General features: G+C 41.9%; 1 protein-coding gene and 1 pseudogene across 4 annotated transcripts in view; both read left to right on the top strand.

Moving 5' to 3' along the window:
- The window catches only part of LOC118144961 (uncharacterized), a 56,921-nt gene that overhangs the window by 6,771 nt on the left and 31,795 nt on the right, over positions 1 to 18,355 (top strand). For 3 of the 4 annotated variants that reach the window (XM_078335105.1, XM_078335103.1, XM_078335104.1), the window contains exons 2-3: positions 4,167 to 4,522; positions 12,088 to 12,216. In XM_078335105.1, coding sequence (XP_078191231.1) covers positions 4,385 to 4,522; positions 12,088 to 12,216 — 267 coding nt within the window. In that variant the 5' untranslated portion in view covers positions 4,167 to 4,384. Of the gene's footprint in view, positions 1 to 4,166; positions 4,523 to 9,074; positions 9,217 to 12,087; positions 12,217 to 18,355 lie in introns of all 4 variants that reach the window. The other variant, XM_078335106.1, reaches the window with a different exon arrangement.
- On the top strand, positions 7,253 to 8,209 carry LOC108593604 (small ribosomal subunit protein uS5 pseudogene; annotated as a pseudogene).

The raw sequence follows: 18,355 nt of genomic DNA, 5'->3' as shown, positions 1-18,355 counted from the left end.
GCTGGTTCACTCCTCCTTAGGCAACGTGGTGGTCCCCTGCTCCCGGGAGGTCACCATATTGATGCCAAACTTAGTGCGGACACCAGACCGGCATAGCGCACCACAGCCCAGAACTCCTGGATTCAAGAGATCCTCCAGCCACAGCCTCCCGAATAGCTGGGACTACAGGCACGCGCCACTGCGCCCGGCTCCTAATACATTTTTTTTGTATTATTGTATGGTTAGTTTGGGGGAATAGTACTATCATTATCCGTGTTAGTTAACTTTGCATTAAGGTTTTTTTCAGCTTTTTAGTTCTTTCATTTTACAATCCATATTTTTTGTGCCTGGTATTGGGATGATAAAAGTAAACCAGAAATAGCTCCTATTTTTCAATACCTTTATTTGTTTGTTTGCTTGGATGCCAGGTCTCACTCTGCCATGCAGGCTGGTGGCACAATCATAGCTTACTACAGACTCCATCTCCTGGCTCAAGCCATCCTCCTCCCTAGCCTCCCATGTAACTGCGATTACAGGTGTTGCACAACCACCTCTGGCTAATTGTTAACATTTTTGTAGAGTGGCCAGGCGTGGTGGCTCACACCTGTAATCCCAGCACTTTGGGAGGCCCGGGCAGGCAGATCACCTGAGCTCAGAAGTTCAAGACCAGCCTAACCAACAAGGAGAAACCCTGTCTTTACTAAACATACAAAAATTAGCTGGGCATGGTGGCGCGCACCTGTAGTCCCAGCTACTCGGGAGGCTGAGGCAGGAGAATTGCTTGAACCCAGGAGGCAGAGGTTGTGGCAAGCTGAGATGGTGCCATTGCACTCCAGCCTGGGTAACGAGTGAAACTTCGTCTCAAAAAAAAAAAAATTTGTAGAGATGGGATCTCACTTTGTTAGCCAGACTGGTCTCAAACTCCTGGCCTCAACTGATCCTCCCACCCCAGCCTTCCAAAGTACTGGGATTGCAGGCATGAGCCGCCAACCTGCCCTAGATGTCTTTAATGTGTTAGAGGAGATAAGATATTTACACAGTATAATATTGAATGAGACAACAAAGAAAATCACATACTATACATACTATAAGAGGAGGAGAGATTACCCTTACCTTTCAGGAATCAAGAAAACTCCCTGGAGAAGATGGTACTTGAACTTATACTGGAGGATTTATATGTTCATCCTTCTTGGTTTATATTTTTTCTCACAGGGTAGCTTGTTTCTTAGAGACAGTGTGAGTGAAACTCATTAAGTAAAGTCAGTATAGCACAAGATTCATAAAACGGTAAAGTAATAAAAGTAAAGGATGAGATTCATTTTATTTTTTATTTTTATTTATTTATTTTTTTAAAGATGAAGTTTCACCATGATGGCCAGGCTGGTCTTGAACTCCTGACCTCAGGTGATCCACCCACCTCGGCCTCCCAAAGTGCTAGGATTATAGGTGTGAGCCACTACGCCCAGCTGTTTTTTATTTATTTATTTATTTTTTGAGATGGAGTCTTGCTCTATGACCAGGCTGGAGTGCAGTGGTGTGATCTTGGCTCACTGCAACCTCTGCCTCCTGGGTTCAAGCGATTCCCCTGCTTCAGCCTCCTGAGTAGCTGCGATTATAGGCAAGTGCCACCACATCTGGCTTTTTAAAAATTATTATTTTAGTAGAGGTGGGGTTTCACCCTGTTGGCCAAGATGGTCTCAATCTCCTGATCTCGTGATCCTCCCACCTCAGCCTCCCAAAGTGCTGGGATTACAGGCATGAGCCACCAGGCCAGGCAGGATGAAATTCTTAACAACTTTATCAGGCCTGGCATGGTGGCTCACGCCATCCCAGCACTTTGGGAGGCCAAGGTGGGCAGATCAGCTGAGGTCAGGAGTTCGAGACCAGGCTGGCCAACAGGGCAAAATCCAGTCTCTACTAAAAATACAAAAATTCGCTGGGCATGCTGATGGACTCCTGTAATCCCAACTACTTGGAAGGCTGAGGCAGGAGAATCGCTTGAACCCAGGAGGCAGAGGTTGCAGTGAGCCCAGATCATACCACTCCACTTTATTTAGCCTGGGTAACAAGAACAAAACTCTGTCTCAAAAAATAAAAAAATAATAAATAAATAAAAAGAACTTTGTCTCCAGTATGATTCTTGTTCTAGGATTGAGGAACAGTCCATTCTCCATTTTCATCTACTAAAATTTAAGTTATTTAATTCTCTTCTTTGGTTCTTGGAAAAAGAATTGATATAGTAATGATCTTAGTTATCAAATAATGAAAATGAAAAAAGAGACTAGTCTTATTAGAAATATTTATTTTTTGGCTGGGCACTGTGGCTCACACCTGTGGCTAGCACTTTGGGAGGCCGAGGTGGGTGGATCACCTGAGGTCAGGAGTTCAAGACCAGCCTGGCCATCATGGTGAAACCCCATCTTTATAAAGAAAAAAAAAAAAAAAAGAAATATTTATTTTTGTTGTTTTTATTTTCATTTTATTTTGTTTGAGACAAGGTCTCACTCTGCCACCCAGGCTGGAGTGCAGTGGCTCCATTATGGCTCACTACAGCCTTGAAGTCATGGGCCTAAGCGATCCTCCCACCTCAGCATCCTGAGCAGCTGGGCTAATTTTTGTGCTTTTTCATGTATAGAGATGAGATTTCACCATATTGCCCAGGCTGGTCTCAAACTCCTGGGCTCAAGAGATCTGTCCACCTCTGCCTCCCAAAGTGCTGAGATTACAGGCATGAGCCACCACATCCAGCCTAGAGTTATTTACACTTTAATAATTGCCAATACCAATTAGGTATTGGTACACCTAATACCTAGTACACCTAGAATGAATTAGGTATACCAATACCTAGCATAACACCTAGAATGAATTAGAGAAATTTCAAAACAGATTTCAGGATTAGTAAAAGAAAGTCAGGCCCTATGCTTCCTGTTCCACATCCCTCAAATCACATAATCCTGATTTTTTTTCCTTCTCTTATGAAAATTCCTCTCATGTTGGGCCTGTTCAATTTTCTGGGAGACACCGCCCAGCAAAGAAAACACACGGTACTTACATTCAACCCCTCCATTACACAGTTTCTAAATGCCACTTTTTTTTTTTTTTCCAGAGTACATTCTCTGATCTTAAAAAAAAGAAATCCAGTGGCACAATCACAGCTCTGTGCAGCCTTGACTTCTTGGCCTCAAGTGATTCTCTTGCTTCAGCTTCCTGAGTAGCTGGGACCACAGGTGCTTGCCACCATGCCCAGCTATTTTTTTTCTTTTTTAAGTTTTTTATGAAGATCGTGTCTCACTATCTTGCCTAGGCCGATCTTGAATTCCTGGGCTCAAGTGATCCTCTTGCCTCTGCCTCCCAAAGTGCTGGGATTACAGGTGTGAGCCACTGTGCCTAGCCAAACTCTCTATCCATTGCTTAATAAATCATATGAACATTAATTTGGAAGATACTTTTTCTCTATTCCTTTTAATTTCACTTTAGAGACTAAAGAATATGGAATTGAACTAAGTAGAGAAAAGATTTAATGAAATTCTTGGGAAATTGAATTTATAAAAATTATGTGAGGCACCAGCCTGGCCAACCTGGTGAAACCCCGTCTCTACTAAAAATACAAAAATTAGTTGGGCGTGGTGGCAGGTGCCTGTAATCCTAGCTACTTGGGAGGCTGAGATAGGAGAATCACTTGAACCTGGGAAGTGGAGGTTGCAGGGAGCTGAGATCGCACCATTGCACTCCAGCTTGGGTGACAGAGCAAGACTCCATCTCAAAAAAATAAAAATTATGTGAGGTTGTATTTTACATTTCTCTGGGGCAGAAAGAAAACTATGAGCTATGATGCTGCATTATTAACTATTTTGACTTTTAATCTTTTGGCTGAATCTTGAGGGATATAGTTAGCATTTCTGATCAAGAAATTGAAAATGAAGATATTTGCAAGTCAGATATCTGAAGATATGATTCGTAAGTATTAGGTTGGTGCAAAAGTAATCCAGGGCTTTGCAATTACTTTTAATAATAACTGAAAAATATTAATTAAAATTAATAACTTTTGCCATTGCTTTTAATGGTAAAACCTGCAATTACTTTTGCACCAACCTAATAGCATTTAAGTGTGTTACAAGTGCATATATGTATATTAGTAGGCTGCTTCAACCAGTTACAATCTTAACAGTGTTTTCATGCTTTCTTAGAAACTAGGTCTGCCTTGTCTTCAAGCAACAGGTTCAGCAAGTAGCTCCTTCTGAGGTCTAGTAAGCACTGAGGATCTGAAGTGAAACCTTCCAGAAGGCATTGCTGTTGGTACTGAGCAGATCTCAGCATCTCTTCCTGACTGGTCTGTGCAAACATTCCTTTTAAATACTTTGGGTCATCATTACTGGATCTATTTCATGCTTCTTGAATCTACAGCATGTCAGGCCCTCTCCAGTTTTTAAACCACTCAGATCCAGGAAGGCTTGCTACTGGGCAAACCAATGGGCCCCATGAGGCTAAGCCATCAGAAGCCAGGCATCTACCAGCTCACACATCTCAGAAAAACAGCCAAGTGGTGAGTTGTATTCTGGCATTCATTTTTCCCTGTTCTCAGAAGGTGGGGATTAAATATTCTCCTGTATAACCAAAACCCTATCTCTATTAAAAATATAAGAGCTATAAGAAAGGGAAAGTCCAGTTCTGTTTTCCCATTTGCCTATGCTAGTACCCTTAACATCTTTGCTAGTGAATGATGCAAGAGATGAGGTCAAATGTTCTCACACCTTTTGGATGACTCTAGAACAAGAAGCAATGAAACATCTGAATTTAATGGAACCTCAAATAGATTTTATTTATTTTTGCCATTTTGGTGGTTCTGACATTTTGTTGAGGCCCACAATCTCAAAACAATAAAACAACAAAAATAGGCTATAAAGGGTCTCCAGTTAGTTTAATCTAATTCATAATTTTGCAGATTAGAAAACAATACCAGAGAGAAGCCATCGTGATTAGTGGCAAAATTCTTTCTTTCTTTCTTTCTTTCTCTTTTTAGAAGCAGTTTTCCTCTTGTTGCCCATGCGTGCAATGGTGTGATCTCGGCTCACGGCAACCTCCGCCTCCTGGGTTCAAGCAATTCTCCTGCCTCAGCTTCCTGAGTAGCTGAGATTACAGGCATGTGCCACCACACCTGGCTGATTTTGTATTTTTAGTAGAGGCAGGGTTTCTCCATGTTGGTCAGGCTGGTCTTGAACTTCCAACCTCGGGTGATCTGCCCACCTCAGCCTCCCAAAATGCTGGGATTACAGGCATGAGCCACCTCTCCTGGCAACTTCTGTTATTTTTCTAGTGCACCATATTGCCACCTTGGTTTGTAGTTTTGTTTTATTAGGGCTAGATCCTAATGAGAATCTTTCTGGAAATTAAATATTCTCTTGGATCAGATGACATCCCTGGCATAGATATTTTTAAGACCACTGGAAAAATCCACCCTGTCTTGTTTGTATCTCCGATGAGGTGAATTCTGGGTGAAGAAAGCTGAGGAAAGGAGGGAAGACTACTGGGGGAGTTTTATTTCCTCCTCTTGGTGGCTTTTTTGTTTGTTTGTTTTTTTGAGACAGAGGTTCACTCTTGTTCCCAAGGCTGGAATGCAATGTCATGAAGGAGAGAATTACTTGAACCCAGGAGGCAGAGATTGCAGTGAACCCAGATCATGCCACTGCACTCTAGCCTGGGCAACAGAGCGAGACTATGTCTCAAAAAAAAAAAAAGAAAGAAAAGTTAGCTGGGCAGGTGCACTCACTTGTAAATCCAGCTACTCTGGGAGACCCAGCTACAAGATTGCACCACTGCACTCCAGCCTGGACAAGCAAGACTATCTCAAATAATTGTAGTAGTAATAATAATATATATATATAAATCCATATGTTGTAAAATTAGAGTTTATATTAGTGAAATAATTGTAAACTTTTTTTTTTCTTTTTGAAACGGAGTTTTGCTCTTGTTTCCCAAGCTTAATGTTGCAATCTCGGCTCACTCCGCCTTGCAGGTTCAAGTGATTCTCCTGCCTCAGCCTCCCGAGTAGCTGGGATTACAGGCGCATGCCACCACACCCAGATAATTTTTTGTATTTTTAATAGAAACAGGGTTTCACCATGTTAGTCAGGCTGGTCTTGAACTCCTGACCTCAGGTGATCCACCCACCTTGGCCTACCAAAGTGCTGGGATTACAGGCGTGAGCCACTGCGCCCATAATTGTAATATTATTTTCAATTTATTGAACTATGAACTTTATTTTAAATAAATCTTAAAATTAAAAGCTTAAATTTACAATAAGTAAATTTTAAAATGAGGTTTTTTTTGAGACAGAGTCTTACTCTGTCGCTCAGACTATAGTGCAGTGGCACAATCTCGGCTCACTGTGACCTCCACCTCCGGGGTTCAAGTGATTCTCCTGCCTCAGCCTCCTGAGTAGCTGGGATTACAGGCGTGCACCACCACACCCCGCTAATATTTGTATTTTTAGAAGAGACGGGGTTTCACCACGTTAGTCAGGCTGGTCTTGAACTCCTGACCTTGTGATCTGCCCATCTTGGCCTCCTAAAGTGCTGGGATTACAGGCATGAGCCACCACGCCCGGCTTAAAATGACATTTTATGTTTTCTTTTGGACCTCAGATATATTAAAATCTAGGTTGAATTCGAAATATAATAAAGTGCCATAAAATTGCTCTTGTTATCTAATAACCTTCTCATATTCTATGATTTTAAAAGTGAATTGGGCTGGGCCAGTAGCTCATGCTTGTAATCCCAGGCCGAGGAGGGTGCATCACTTGAGGCCAGGAGTTAGACACCAGCCTGGCCAACATGGCAAAACCCTATCTCTACTGAAAACACAAAAATTAGCTGGGAGTGGTGGCATATGCCTATAATCCCAGCTACTTGGAAGGCCAAGGCAGGAGAATTGCTTGAACCCAGGAGGCAGAAGTTGCAGTGAGCCAAGATCGTGCCACTGCACTCCAGCCTGGGTAACAGAACAAGACTCCATCTCAAGAAAAAAATCAAACGCCCTGGGATTACAGGTGCACACCACCATGCCTGACGAGTTTTTGTATTTTTAGTAGAGATGGGGTTTGGCCTTGTTGGCTAAACTGGTCTTGAATTCCTGACCTCAGGAGATCTGCCCGCCTCAGCTTCCCAAAGTGCTGGGATTACAGGTGTGAGCCACCGTGCCCAGCCTGCCCTAGAATTTTTTAAAGTGAGAGCCTATTTGTGATAAACTCAATGTTTGTTTAAAATATCTTTATTTCGCTTCTTCTTCTCCAATAAAACACCAAATGGCAGATGACGCCGGTGCAGCGGTGGGGGGGGCCCGGAGGCCCCGGGGGCCCCGGGATGGGGAACCGCGGTGGCTTCCGCGGAGGTTTCGGCAGTGGCATCCGGGGCCGGGGTCGCGGCCGTGGACGGGGCCGGGGCTGGGGTCGCGGCGGTGGACGGGGCCGGGGCCGAGGCCGCGGAGCTCGCGGAGGCAAAGCCGAGGATAAGGAATGGATGCCTGTCACCAAGTTGGGCCGCCTGGTCAAAGACATGAAGATTAAATCTCTGGAGGAGATCTATCTTTTCTCTCTGCCCATCAAGGAATCTGAAATCATTGACTTTTTCCTGGGGGCCTCTCTCAAGGATGAGGTTTTGAAGATTATGCCGGTGCAGAAGCAGACCCGTGCTGGGCAGCGCACCAGGTTCAAGGCGTTTGTTGCTATTGGGGACTACAATGGTCACGTCGGTCTGGGTGTTAAGTGTTCCAAGGAGGTGGCCACTGCCATCCGTGGGGCCATCATCCTGGCCAAGCTCTCCATTGTCCCCGTGCACAGAGGCTACTGGGGGAACAAGATGGCAAGCCCCACACCGTCCCTTGCAAGGTGACAGGCCGCTGTGGTTCTGTGCTGGTGCGTCTCATCCCCGCGCCCAGGGGTACTGGCATCGTCTCAGCACCTGTGCCCAAGAAGCTGCTTATGATGGCTGGTATCGATGACTGCTACACCTCAGCTAGGGGCTGCACTGCCACCTTGGGCAACTTTGCCAAGGCCACCTTTGATGCCATCTCTAAGACTTACAGCTACCTGACCCCCGATCTCTGGAAGGAGACAGTGTTCACCAAGTCTCCCTATCAGGAATTCACTGACCACCTTGTCAAGACCCACACCAGGGTCTCCGTGCAGAGGACCCAAGCTCCAGCTGTGGCTACAACATAGGGTTTTTATACAAGAAAAATAAAGTGAATTAACATTAAAAAATATATATATATCTTTATTCCACTCTTAAAATATAATTTCATTCGGTATAAAATTCTAGTTGACAACATATTTCATTGGTTTAAGAAACACAAGTCTGGGCACAGTAGCTCACACCTGTAATCCCAGCTCTTTGGGAGGCTGAGGTGGGCGGATCATGAGGTCAGGAGTTCGAGACCAGCCTGACCAACATGGTGAAACCCTATCTCTTTTAAAAATACAAAAAAAATTGCTGGATGTGGTGGTAGGTGCCTGTAAATCCCAGCTACTCAGTAGGTTGAGGCAGGAGAATTGCTTGAACCTGAGAGGCAGAGGTAGCAGTGAGCAGAGATTCTACCATTCTACTCCAGCCTGGGTGACAGAGTGAGAGTTCATCTCGAAAAAAGAAAAGAAAAAGGTGTTTTTCTTTTCTCTCTCTCTCTCTTTTTTTGGGGGGTGGGTGGGGAGGAATAGAGCCTCTGTTGCCGAGACTAGAGTGCAGTGGCACAACCTCGGCTCACTGCAGCTTCTGCCTTCCTGGTTCAAGTGATTCTCATGCCTTAGCCTCCTGAGTAGCTGAGATTACAAGCGTGTGCCATCATGCCCAGCTAATTTTTGTATTTTAGTAGAGATGGGGGTTTCACCATATTGGCCAGGGTGGTCTTGAACTCCTGGCCTCAAGTGATCTGCCTGCTTTGGCCTTCCAAAGTGCTGGAATTACAGACATAAGTCATCTTGCCCAGCCAAGAAACACAAGTGTTTTCAATCACAATAGTAATTTCATGTACCATTATTAAATTTTAAATTATATTTTCTTTTTTGTTTGTTTCTCTCTTTTTTTTGTTTTTGTTTTTGCACACAGAAACTGGTTCTGTTTCAACACATAAAATTATATTTTCAACTAAGCTATTCACAATCTGGGGTGGCATCAGCTTTAAGATGTACCCTAATTGCAGAGATGTAAAAATGTGAAAATTTGTGCCTCCTAAAATCAATGAAAGATGGTATGTATTTTTTAATACATTACATATATTCTAGCTCTTTTCCATCTTCTGTGTTACTCTTGAAAGTCACTCACAGTCTGATTGCTGTTTGTTTGTAATCGTCTGTCTTTTTCATTGGCAATTTTTAAGGTCTTTCTTTGATAGTGTGCTGCAGTTATATTAGGAATGTGTAGGTAAGAAATTCTTTTTTTTTTCTGTGCAAGCTTTTTTTTTAATTTGCATAAATTTGTGGGGTTCACGTACATAATGCATCCTGATCAAGTCAGGGTATTCAGGGTGTTCATCACCCAAGTACAATATAGTTTTGTTAACTCCAGTCACCCTACTCTGCTATCAAACATGGAATTTATTCTTCTATCTTACTGTATGTATGTACCTTTAGAAGTTCTTTTTATTTTTTCTTCTTGGGATTTTCTAGCCCACTTGGATTTGTGTTTTTCAAGAATTCTATTACATTCTCAGACATTATTTCTTCAAATATTGCCTCTTCCCCATTCTCTAAATCACATTCATCTTGGACTCCAAATAAATATGTTAGACCTTCTCATTTTATTATCTGTGTCTTTAAACTCTCCTTTACATTTACCCTGTATTATTTCCTATATGCTGTCTTTTTTATAATTTCTTTAGATTTAAGCTCACTCGTTCTCCAATTGTGTCTAAGCTGCTTTTTAATATATCCATACCATCTTCAAATTAAAATGATTATACTTTTTACTTCTAGAAGCCTTATTTGGTTATTTTCCAATGTTTTAAATCTTTGTGGTCTCCTGTAATTTTTTTTTTTTTTTAACGGAATCTCATTCTGTTCCCAGGCTGGAGTGCAGTGGCGTGATCCCAGCTCACTGCAACCTCAGCCTCCCAAATAGCTGGGACTATAGGCATGTGCCCCCATGCCCGGCTAATTTTTTATATTTTTAGTATAGACGGGGTTTCACCACGTTGGCCAGGATGGTCCCAGTATCTAGACCCTGTGATCATCCCACCTCACCTTCCCAATGTGCTGTGAATACAGGTGTGAACCACCGTACCCAGCCTAATTTTTGTATTTTTAATAGAGATGGGGTTTCACCATGTTGGTCAGGCTGGTCTCAAACTCTTGACCTCATGATCCGCCCTCCTCAGTCTACCAAAGTCCTGGGATTACAGGCATGAGCCACCATACCCAGCGACATTCATATTTTCAAAGTAGTCTCTTTTTTAAACTTTAAACATAGTTATTTTGTATTCTCTTGCATAAGTCCTTGTTCCTAGTATCTTAGTAGTTACAAAATTATTTCTTAAGCCTGCTAAATTTAGATTTCTTTTTTTTTTTTTTGCATTTGACATGCAGGTCAGAGCCTGATAAATTTAGAAAATATATTTTGTGTTTTTTTTAGTACATTAAGCATCATGTGATGCATTTATATATTTTCTTTTTAAGTTAATTAATTTTTATTTTAAAAAACTTTTTAAGGCTGGGCACAGTGGCTCATGCCTGTAATCCTAGCACTTTGGGAGGCCAAGGTAGGTGGATCACCTGAGGTCAGGAGTTCAAGACCAGCCTGGCCATCATTGTGAAACCCCATCTTAAAAAAATAAAATAAAATAAATGAAAAAAAAAACGTTTTAAGAGACAAGGTCTTGCTTTGTTGCCCATGCTAGAGTACAGTGGGGTGATCTTTGTTCTTGGCTCACTGCAGACTCAAACCTGGGCTGAAGAGATCCTTGCTGAGGCCTTGCTGAGGTGCAAGACTATAGTCATGCCTGGCTAATTTGTTGTTGTTGTTGCTCAGGTTAGTCTTGAACTCCTGGCCTCAGGTGATCTTCCTGCCTCAGCCTTCCAAAGTGCTGGAATTACAGGTGTAAGCCACTACACCTGTCCCATTTATACACTTCTAGTGATAGGTTAATTGATACTTTTTTTTTGTTTTGTTTGAATTATATAGTTCTTTTTCTTACTGCAAGTTTTACTAATTAGAATTTAGAAGAACATTGTATGCCCTTTTGATGGTAGGAAAAGATACTGTAATACAGGAAGAAAAAAATTAAAGAAAAAATTCTTTAATTTTTTTTTCTTTTAGACAAAGTCTCACTCTGTCACCCAGGCTAGAGTGCAGTGGCACGATCACAGCTCACTGCAGCCTCTGCCTCCCAGGTTCCAGCAATTCTCCTGCCTCAGGCTCCCAAGTAGCTGGGATTTCAGGCGCCTATCACTATGCCCAGCTAATTTTTGTATTTTTAGTAGAGACAGTTTCACCAGGTTGGCCAGGCTGGTCTTGAACTCCTGACCTCAAGTGATCCACCCGCCTTGGCCTCCCAAAGTGCTAGGATTATAGGCATGAGCCACTGTGCCTGGCCAGAATTCCTTAATTTTTATCCAACATAGATGTGGCACAAACACAAAATTGATGTTGACATGCTGAAAGCAGACTTTTTAAAAAATCATTTTGTGCCCAGGAATTGATTTGTAACTAAAATATAGCAAACACTGGTAAATTTTTCACCAATGCCCTTCTAATGGTTCAAATTTCTATCAGGTTTTTATTAGGTGTGAATTAAGATTTCCCTAGACATTTTATTTATGTTTTCTTGATTTCTATGCTCTTAGAAATTATGTCTATTTAGATGTGCTGCATTTACTTATGACTGCTGTTACAAATTGTTGTCAGGTAAGTAATGATTTTTAGAAAAATGTAAAGTAGCCTTTTAGGTCAACATGCTACTTGCTATTTTCCTGGGACTTACTGTGTTTGTTAGAGTAGCACCTCAAAATAAATACTTTAAAGTTTTACTCTATTTAGAACTACTTATTTCATTTGTGTGGTCTAGGTCATTGTGTGTTTTGATCTATAGGGGACTTGCTAATTAATTTACAATTTCTTTTCATAGGCTTGTTCTGATCAACCTCTTGAAGTAGTTCCCACCAGGAACCCAGTCATATGCAACAAAAGGGCAGGTGACCCAGGCCATTCTGAGCTTGCTGGTTTGTTGGTGAAAAACAAGAATCTTTTAGCTGAGGTAGATTATCTATAAACAAAACACTCTGGGAAATCATATCCTCTGTAAAAGTAGGGAGCAAAACATTTGGATAAAGGACTCACAGTATTAACTCAGTTTTGCTCTATTCTCAATATTGAACTCTCTCATTACTGAGGAGCACTAATTTATACCCAAATCTGCCTCTTGCCAGAGAACGCTCTTTGAGCATAATACATAGTTAAATGCTTTTGAGTTGACTGCCAAATGCTGAAGTGTTAGAACATTGCTCATGGACTACGTGCTCAAAACTTATACAACAATGATAATCAATTACATGTATTAAACATTGTAATGGAAAGGATGATTTTGTATTTTCAATATACTACCATACAGCAAATATCCGCTAGTTTTATTTAATAAATAATGAAACATCTGAGTGACATCAATGAATGTAAAAGAAATAAATCACATTTATAGGAAATGCCTTGACTTTTATGCTCTATGTTGAAGAGTAGAGAGTGCTCATAAAAATTCTTTAGTTGAATCTAACTATTCTCCATATATTTGTTGCAAAAGACAGTCTTACAGATAACCATGGCTGGAAGCTTAAAGGCCATTGTCATTGGTTGTTTTGTTTTGTTTTGTTTTGCCACCAGGCTGGAGTGCACTGGCATAATCTCAGCTCACTGCAACCTCAGCCTCCTGGGTACAAGGGATTCTCCAGCCTCAGACTCCCAAGTAGCTAGCATTACAGGTGCACACCATCACGTCCAGCTAATTTTTGTATTTTTAGTAGAGACAGGGTTTCACCATGTTGGCCAGGCTGGTCTCAAATTCCTCATTTTGTGATTCACCCACCTTGGTCTCCCAAAGTGCTGTGATTATAGGCATGAGCCACTGTGCCCAGCTGAATTCTCATTCTTTTAGTTCTTGAGAGTCCTGGGTGTTCAAAGGAGCCTGGCACTTCCCTCCTCTCTCTCTTGCTTTTGCCGTGTGACCTCTATATATGCTGGCTCCCCTTTGCCTTCCACCATGAGCAGAAGCTGTCTAAAGCTTTCACCAGATGCCCCATCTTCCAGCCAGCAGAATCATGGGCCACAAATAAACCTTTTAAAATAAATACATAAATAAATTACCCAGTCTCAGGTATTCCTTTTTTTTGAGACGGAGTCTCGCTCTGTCACCCAGGCTGGAGTGCAGTAGTGTGATCTCAGCTCACTGCAACCTCCCCATCCCAGGTTCAAGCAATTCTCCTGTCTCAGCTTCCAGAGTAAATGGCACTATAGGCTCAGGCCACCACGCCTGGCTAATATTTATATTTTTAGTAATGACAGGGTTTCACCATGTTGGCCAGGCTGGTATCAAGCTCCTGATCTCAGGCGATCCACCCACCTCTGTCTCCCAAAGTGTTGGGATTACAGGCGTGAGCCGCCACACCCAGCCAGGTATTCCTTTATAGCAACAGGAACAGACTTAAGACAGCAGTCTTCTTATTTTGTCTTCAGGTGGTTTTCAAATTTGTGTTTGAATTTCTTCCTCTTAAAAGAACACCAGTCATATTGGGCTAATGATTCATCAGTCCACTAATTGTCCATGATTCTACCCTAATGATTAAATTTTAACTTAACTACCTCCTTCAACACTCTTCTGGATACAGGCACACTCTGAGGTGCTCAGAGTTAAGACTTCAATACATAAATTTTGAGAGAAACTCAAACCTAGCTCATAACAGCACCCTTATTTCTTTTAGCCTCTTTTTTGCTCAAGACCTTATTACAATTATGTTCTGCTATCTCATCTATCAGTAGCCTGATTCCAGGTTTCATTGAAATAGATGCATGTATCTATTCTCACACTGCTATAAAGAACTACCTGAGACTGGATAATTTATGAAGAAAAGAGGTTTAGTTAACTAACGGTTCTGTAATCTGTACAGGAAGCATGTCTGGGAGGCCTCAGGAAACTTAGAATCATGGTGGAAGGTGAAAGGGAAGCAAGAAGTCTTACCATGGCAGAGCAGGAAAGAGAGAGTGAAAGGGGAGGTGCTACACACTTTGAACAACCAGATCTCATGAGAACTCATTCACTGTCACAAGACCAGCAAGGGGAAGATCTGCCCCCAGGATCCAATCACCTCTCACCAGGCCCTACCTGCAACACTCAGTATCGCAGTTCAACATGGGATTTGAAGGGGGACACAGAGCCAAACTATGTCAATATAAGTATAGATAAAGCTTTATGGGTAAATCTATCTATATCTATAGATATATTTATATTTATTTCCATTTTACTTATGCTAATGTTTTCTCTCTTTTGACACAGAACAGCAAATAAAGCTTAAACTGAAATGGAACTTGTATAGATACAATATATCTGATGAGACCTTTGAGAGATTTCTTTTTTATTTTTGTTTTTTGAGAGATTTCTTACATTTGTCTTTTCTTTCAGAAAAATGTGATGCCAATCCCCAAAAAGTATAGCAATTTAATTACGGGTAGCATTCTTCTTTGCCTCTACTTATTATAGTATTAACTTACTCCTAATATTAAGTTGTTTACTTATAAGTTTGATAATTCAGATTTGGATTAGATTAAGATTTATGTCTATGCATAATTCATTAAAAACTTTTTTTTTTTTTTTGGATGGAGTCTCACTCTGTCGGCAGGCTGGAGTGCAGTGGTGCGATGTCAGTTCACTGCAATTTCTATCTCCCAGGTTCCAGCTATTCTCCTGCCTCCATCTCCCAAGTAGCTGGGACTGCAGGCACACGCCACTATGCCCAGCTAATTTTTGTATTTTTATTAGAGGAGGGGTTTCACCAGGTTGGCCAGGATGGTCTCGATCTCTTGATGTTGTGATCTGCCTGCCTTGGCCTCCCAAAGTGCTGGGATTACAGGTATAAGCCACTGCACCCAGCCATGATTAAAAACTTTTTAAACCAAGTTGTCAAAAAAATATTGTAGGTCTTTTGTTTAAAGAAAATATGTAAGCTAGTTTCAAGAATTCCAATATATGTATATTTTTTCGAGGCGGAGTTTTGCTCTCATTACCCAGGCTGGAGTGCAATGGCGTGATCTCGGCTCACCGCAAACTCCGCCTCCTGGGTTCAAGCAATTCTCCTACCTCAGCCTCCCGCATAGCTGGGACTACAGGCTGCGCCACCATGCCCAGCTAAATTTTGTATTTTTAGTAGAGACAGGGTTTCACCATGTTGACCAGGATGGTCTCGATTTCTTGACCTAGTGATCCACCCGCCTTGGCCTCCCAAAGTGTTGGGATTACAGGCGTGAGCCACCGCGCCCGGCCCAAAAATATTTTTTAAAAGGAGCTCTGTACATGCAGATAAATTATTTGCTCATTAAAATTTTTTTTCTTTTCTTTTTAATACATTTTTTTTTTTTTTGAAATGGAGTTTCACTCTTGTTGCCCAGGCTGGAGTGCTGAGGCACAAACTTGGCTCTCTGCAACCTCTGCCTCCCAGGTTCAAATGATTCTTCTGCCTCAGCCTCCCAAGTAGCTAGGATTACAGGCATGCGCCACCACGCCTAGGCTAATTTTATATATATATATATATATATATTTTTTTTTTTTTTTTTTTTTGAGACGGAGTTTCGCTCTTGTTATCCAGGCTGGAGTGCAATGGCGCCATCTCGGCTTACCGCAACCTCAGTCTCCTGGGTTCAGGCAATTCTCCTGCCTCAGCCTCCTGAGTAGCTGGGATTACCCGCACGTGCCACTGTGCCCAGCTAATTTTTTGTATTTTTAGTAGAGATGGGGTTTCACCATATTGACCAGGATGGTCTCGATCTGTTGACCTCGTGATCCACCCGCCTCGGCCTCCCAAAGTGCTGGGATTACAGGCTTGAGCCACCGCGCCCGGCCCTGATTTTGTATTTTTAGTAGGGACGGGTTTTCACCATGTTGGCCAGGCTGGTTTCGAACACCTGACCTTATGTGATCCACCAGCCTCGGCCTCCCAAAGTACTGGAATTACAGGCTTGAGCCACAATTTTTTAAATCTGTTTGTCAAAGCAGATGTCTCAAAGGTTCTACAGGGTCTCATTTTGACTTGTTTTCGATAGAATATATATTAAAAAGTATTCCAGGCTGGGTACAGTGATTCATGCCTGTAATCCCAGGACTTTGGGAGGCCAAGGTGGACGGATTGCTTGAGGCCAATAGTTTGAGGCCAGCCTGTGCAACATGGCAAAAAACAATCTCTACCAAAAATACAAAAATTAGCTGGCATGATGGCACATGCCTGTAGTCCCAGCTACTCAGTAGGAGGCTGAGGTGGGGGATGATTTGAGCCAGGGAGGATGGAGGTTGCAGTGAGCCGAGATCCTGCCATTGCACTCCAGCCTGGGTAATAAAACAAGATCTTCCTTCAAAAAATAAATAAATAAATAAATAGAAATATGTAGCATAATTTTTTAAAGTTTTCCATAGCTCCTGTTGGAATTTTCCAAATTTAATAAAAATTAATGACAGTCATCACAGGGTTTCCCTATGTTGAAGTCTTGTTTTGTTTTTTTGAGACAGAGTTTTGCTCTTATTGCCTGGGCTGGAGTACAATGGCACAATCTCAGCTCACTGCAACCTCCGTCTCCTAGAGACGGGGTTTCTCCATGTTGGTCACTCTGCTCTTGAACTCCCAGCCTCAGGTGATCTGCCTGCCTTGGCCTCCCAAAGGCATGGGATTACAGGCATGAACCACTGCACCCGGTCTGAAGTCACGTTTTTAAAGTTTAGTGATTTCAGTAGAATACCTGAGCTTCAGCATTAGTCATCTTTCTCCTTTCCAATAACCTATTATTTAATGCCATAAGAAAGCAATTGTGTTGATAAGGCAGTTTTTCTCTTCACTGCATGCATTTAAAATTTTGGTTATAATTAAATGCCTCTTTGTGGGCTATAAAAAAATTATCATGTTTTTCTGCCCAACAATGGAGGAACAGGTGTAAGAGAGCTATATTTGGAGAAAGCCAGATATAGAGGGGATAAATATTAACCTATTCAGATGGTGATTGTGACATTTAGTTTGGGCAATACGATATTGAGCTAAAACTCTTGCATAATACTTGATGGGCTGTAATGGCCAAAATATAAGTAAAAGTACCAGAAAAAAATGTCACTGATGGGTCAGACACGATGGCTCATGCCTGAAATCCCAACATTTCGGGAGGCTGAGGCAAGAGGATCACTTGAGGTCAGGAGTTTGAGACCAGCCTGACCAACATGGAGAAACCCTGTCTCTACTAAAAATACAAAAAATTAACTGGATGTATTGGCGCATGACTGTAATCCCAGCTACTTGGGAGGTTGAGGCACAAGGATCGCTTGAATCTGGAGGCAGAGGTTGCAGTGAACTTAGATTGCACCACTGTACTCTAGCTTGGGTGATAGCGAGACTCCATCCCAAAAATAAATAAATGAGATAAATGTAAAGTCTTTTGCTGGCACTTCTTAGTTTGAGAAACTTTTATTGTGAGGGGTTTTGATTGTGTTTATGCAGATATGTTTTCTTTGCCATGGTGTAGTCATGAGACAAAAAGAGTAGAAACCTGGCAGATGTAGCCTGTTCTGGAGGGAGTTAATGGAAGCAATATAAATTTTTTCAGCTGAAGAAAAATACCTCACAACCTATTGTTACCTTTTTTTTTCTTCAGATGGAGTTTTGCTCTGTTGCCCAGGTTGGAGGGCAGTGGCACAATCTCAGCTCACTACAACCTTTGCCTCCCAGGTTCAAGCGGTTCTCTTGCCTCAACTTCCCAAGTAGCTGGGAATACAGGTGTATGCCACTACACCTGGCTATTTTGTGTGTGTATGTGTATTTTTGGTAGAGATGGGGTTTCTCCATATTGGTCAGGCTTGTCTTGAACTCCTGACCTCAAATGATACGCCCGCTTCAGCCTCCCAAAGTGCTGGGATTACAGGTGTGAGCCACTGTGCCCGGCCTGTTCTCATTTTTAATTGAAATTTTTACTGAGATAATTGTAGATTCACTTGCAATTATAAAAAATAATTCAGATGTATCTCTTGTAAGCTTTGCCCCATTTCTCCCAAAGGTAACATTTTGCAAAATTATAGTCTAATATAACAGCGTGAATATTGACTTTAATACAATCCACTGGGCTTATTCGGATTTACCCAGTTTCACTTGTACTCAATTGTGCGT

The sequence above is a fragment of the Callithrix jacchus genome, chromosome 8 (assembly GCF_049354715.1).
Source record: "Callithrix jacchus isolate 240 chromosome 8, calJac240_pri, whole genome shotgun sequence".
NCBI lineage: Eukaryota > Metazoa > Chordata > Mammalia > Primates > Cebidae > Callithrix > Callithrix jacchus.
This window is presented reverse-complemented; position numbering and strand designations above follow the sequence as displayed.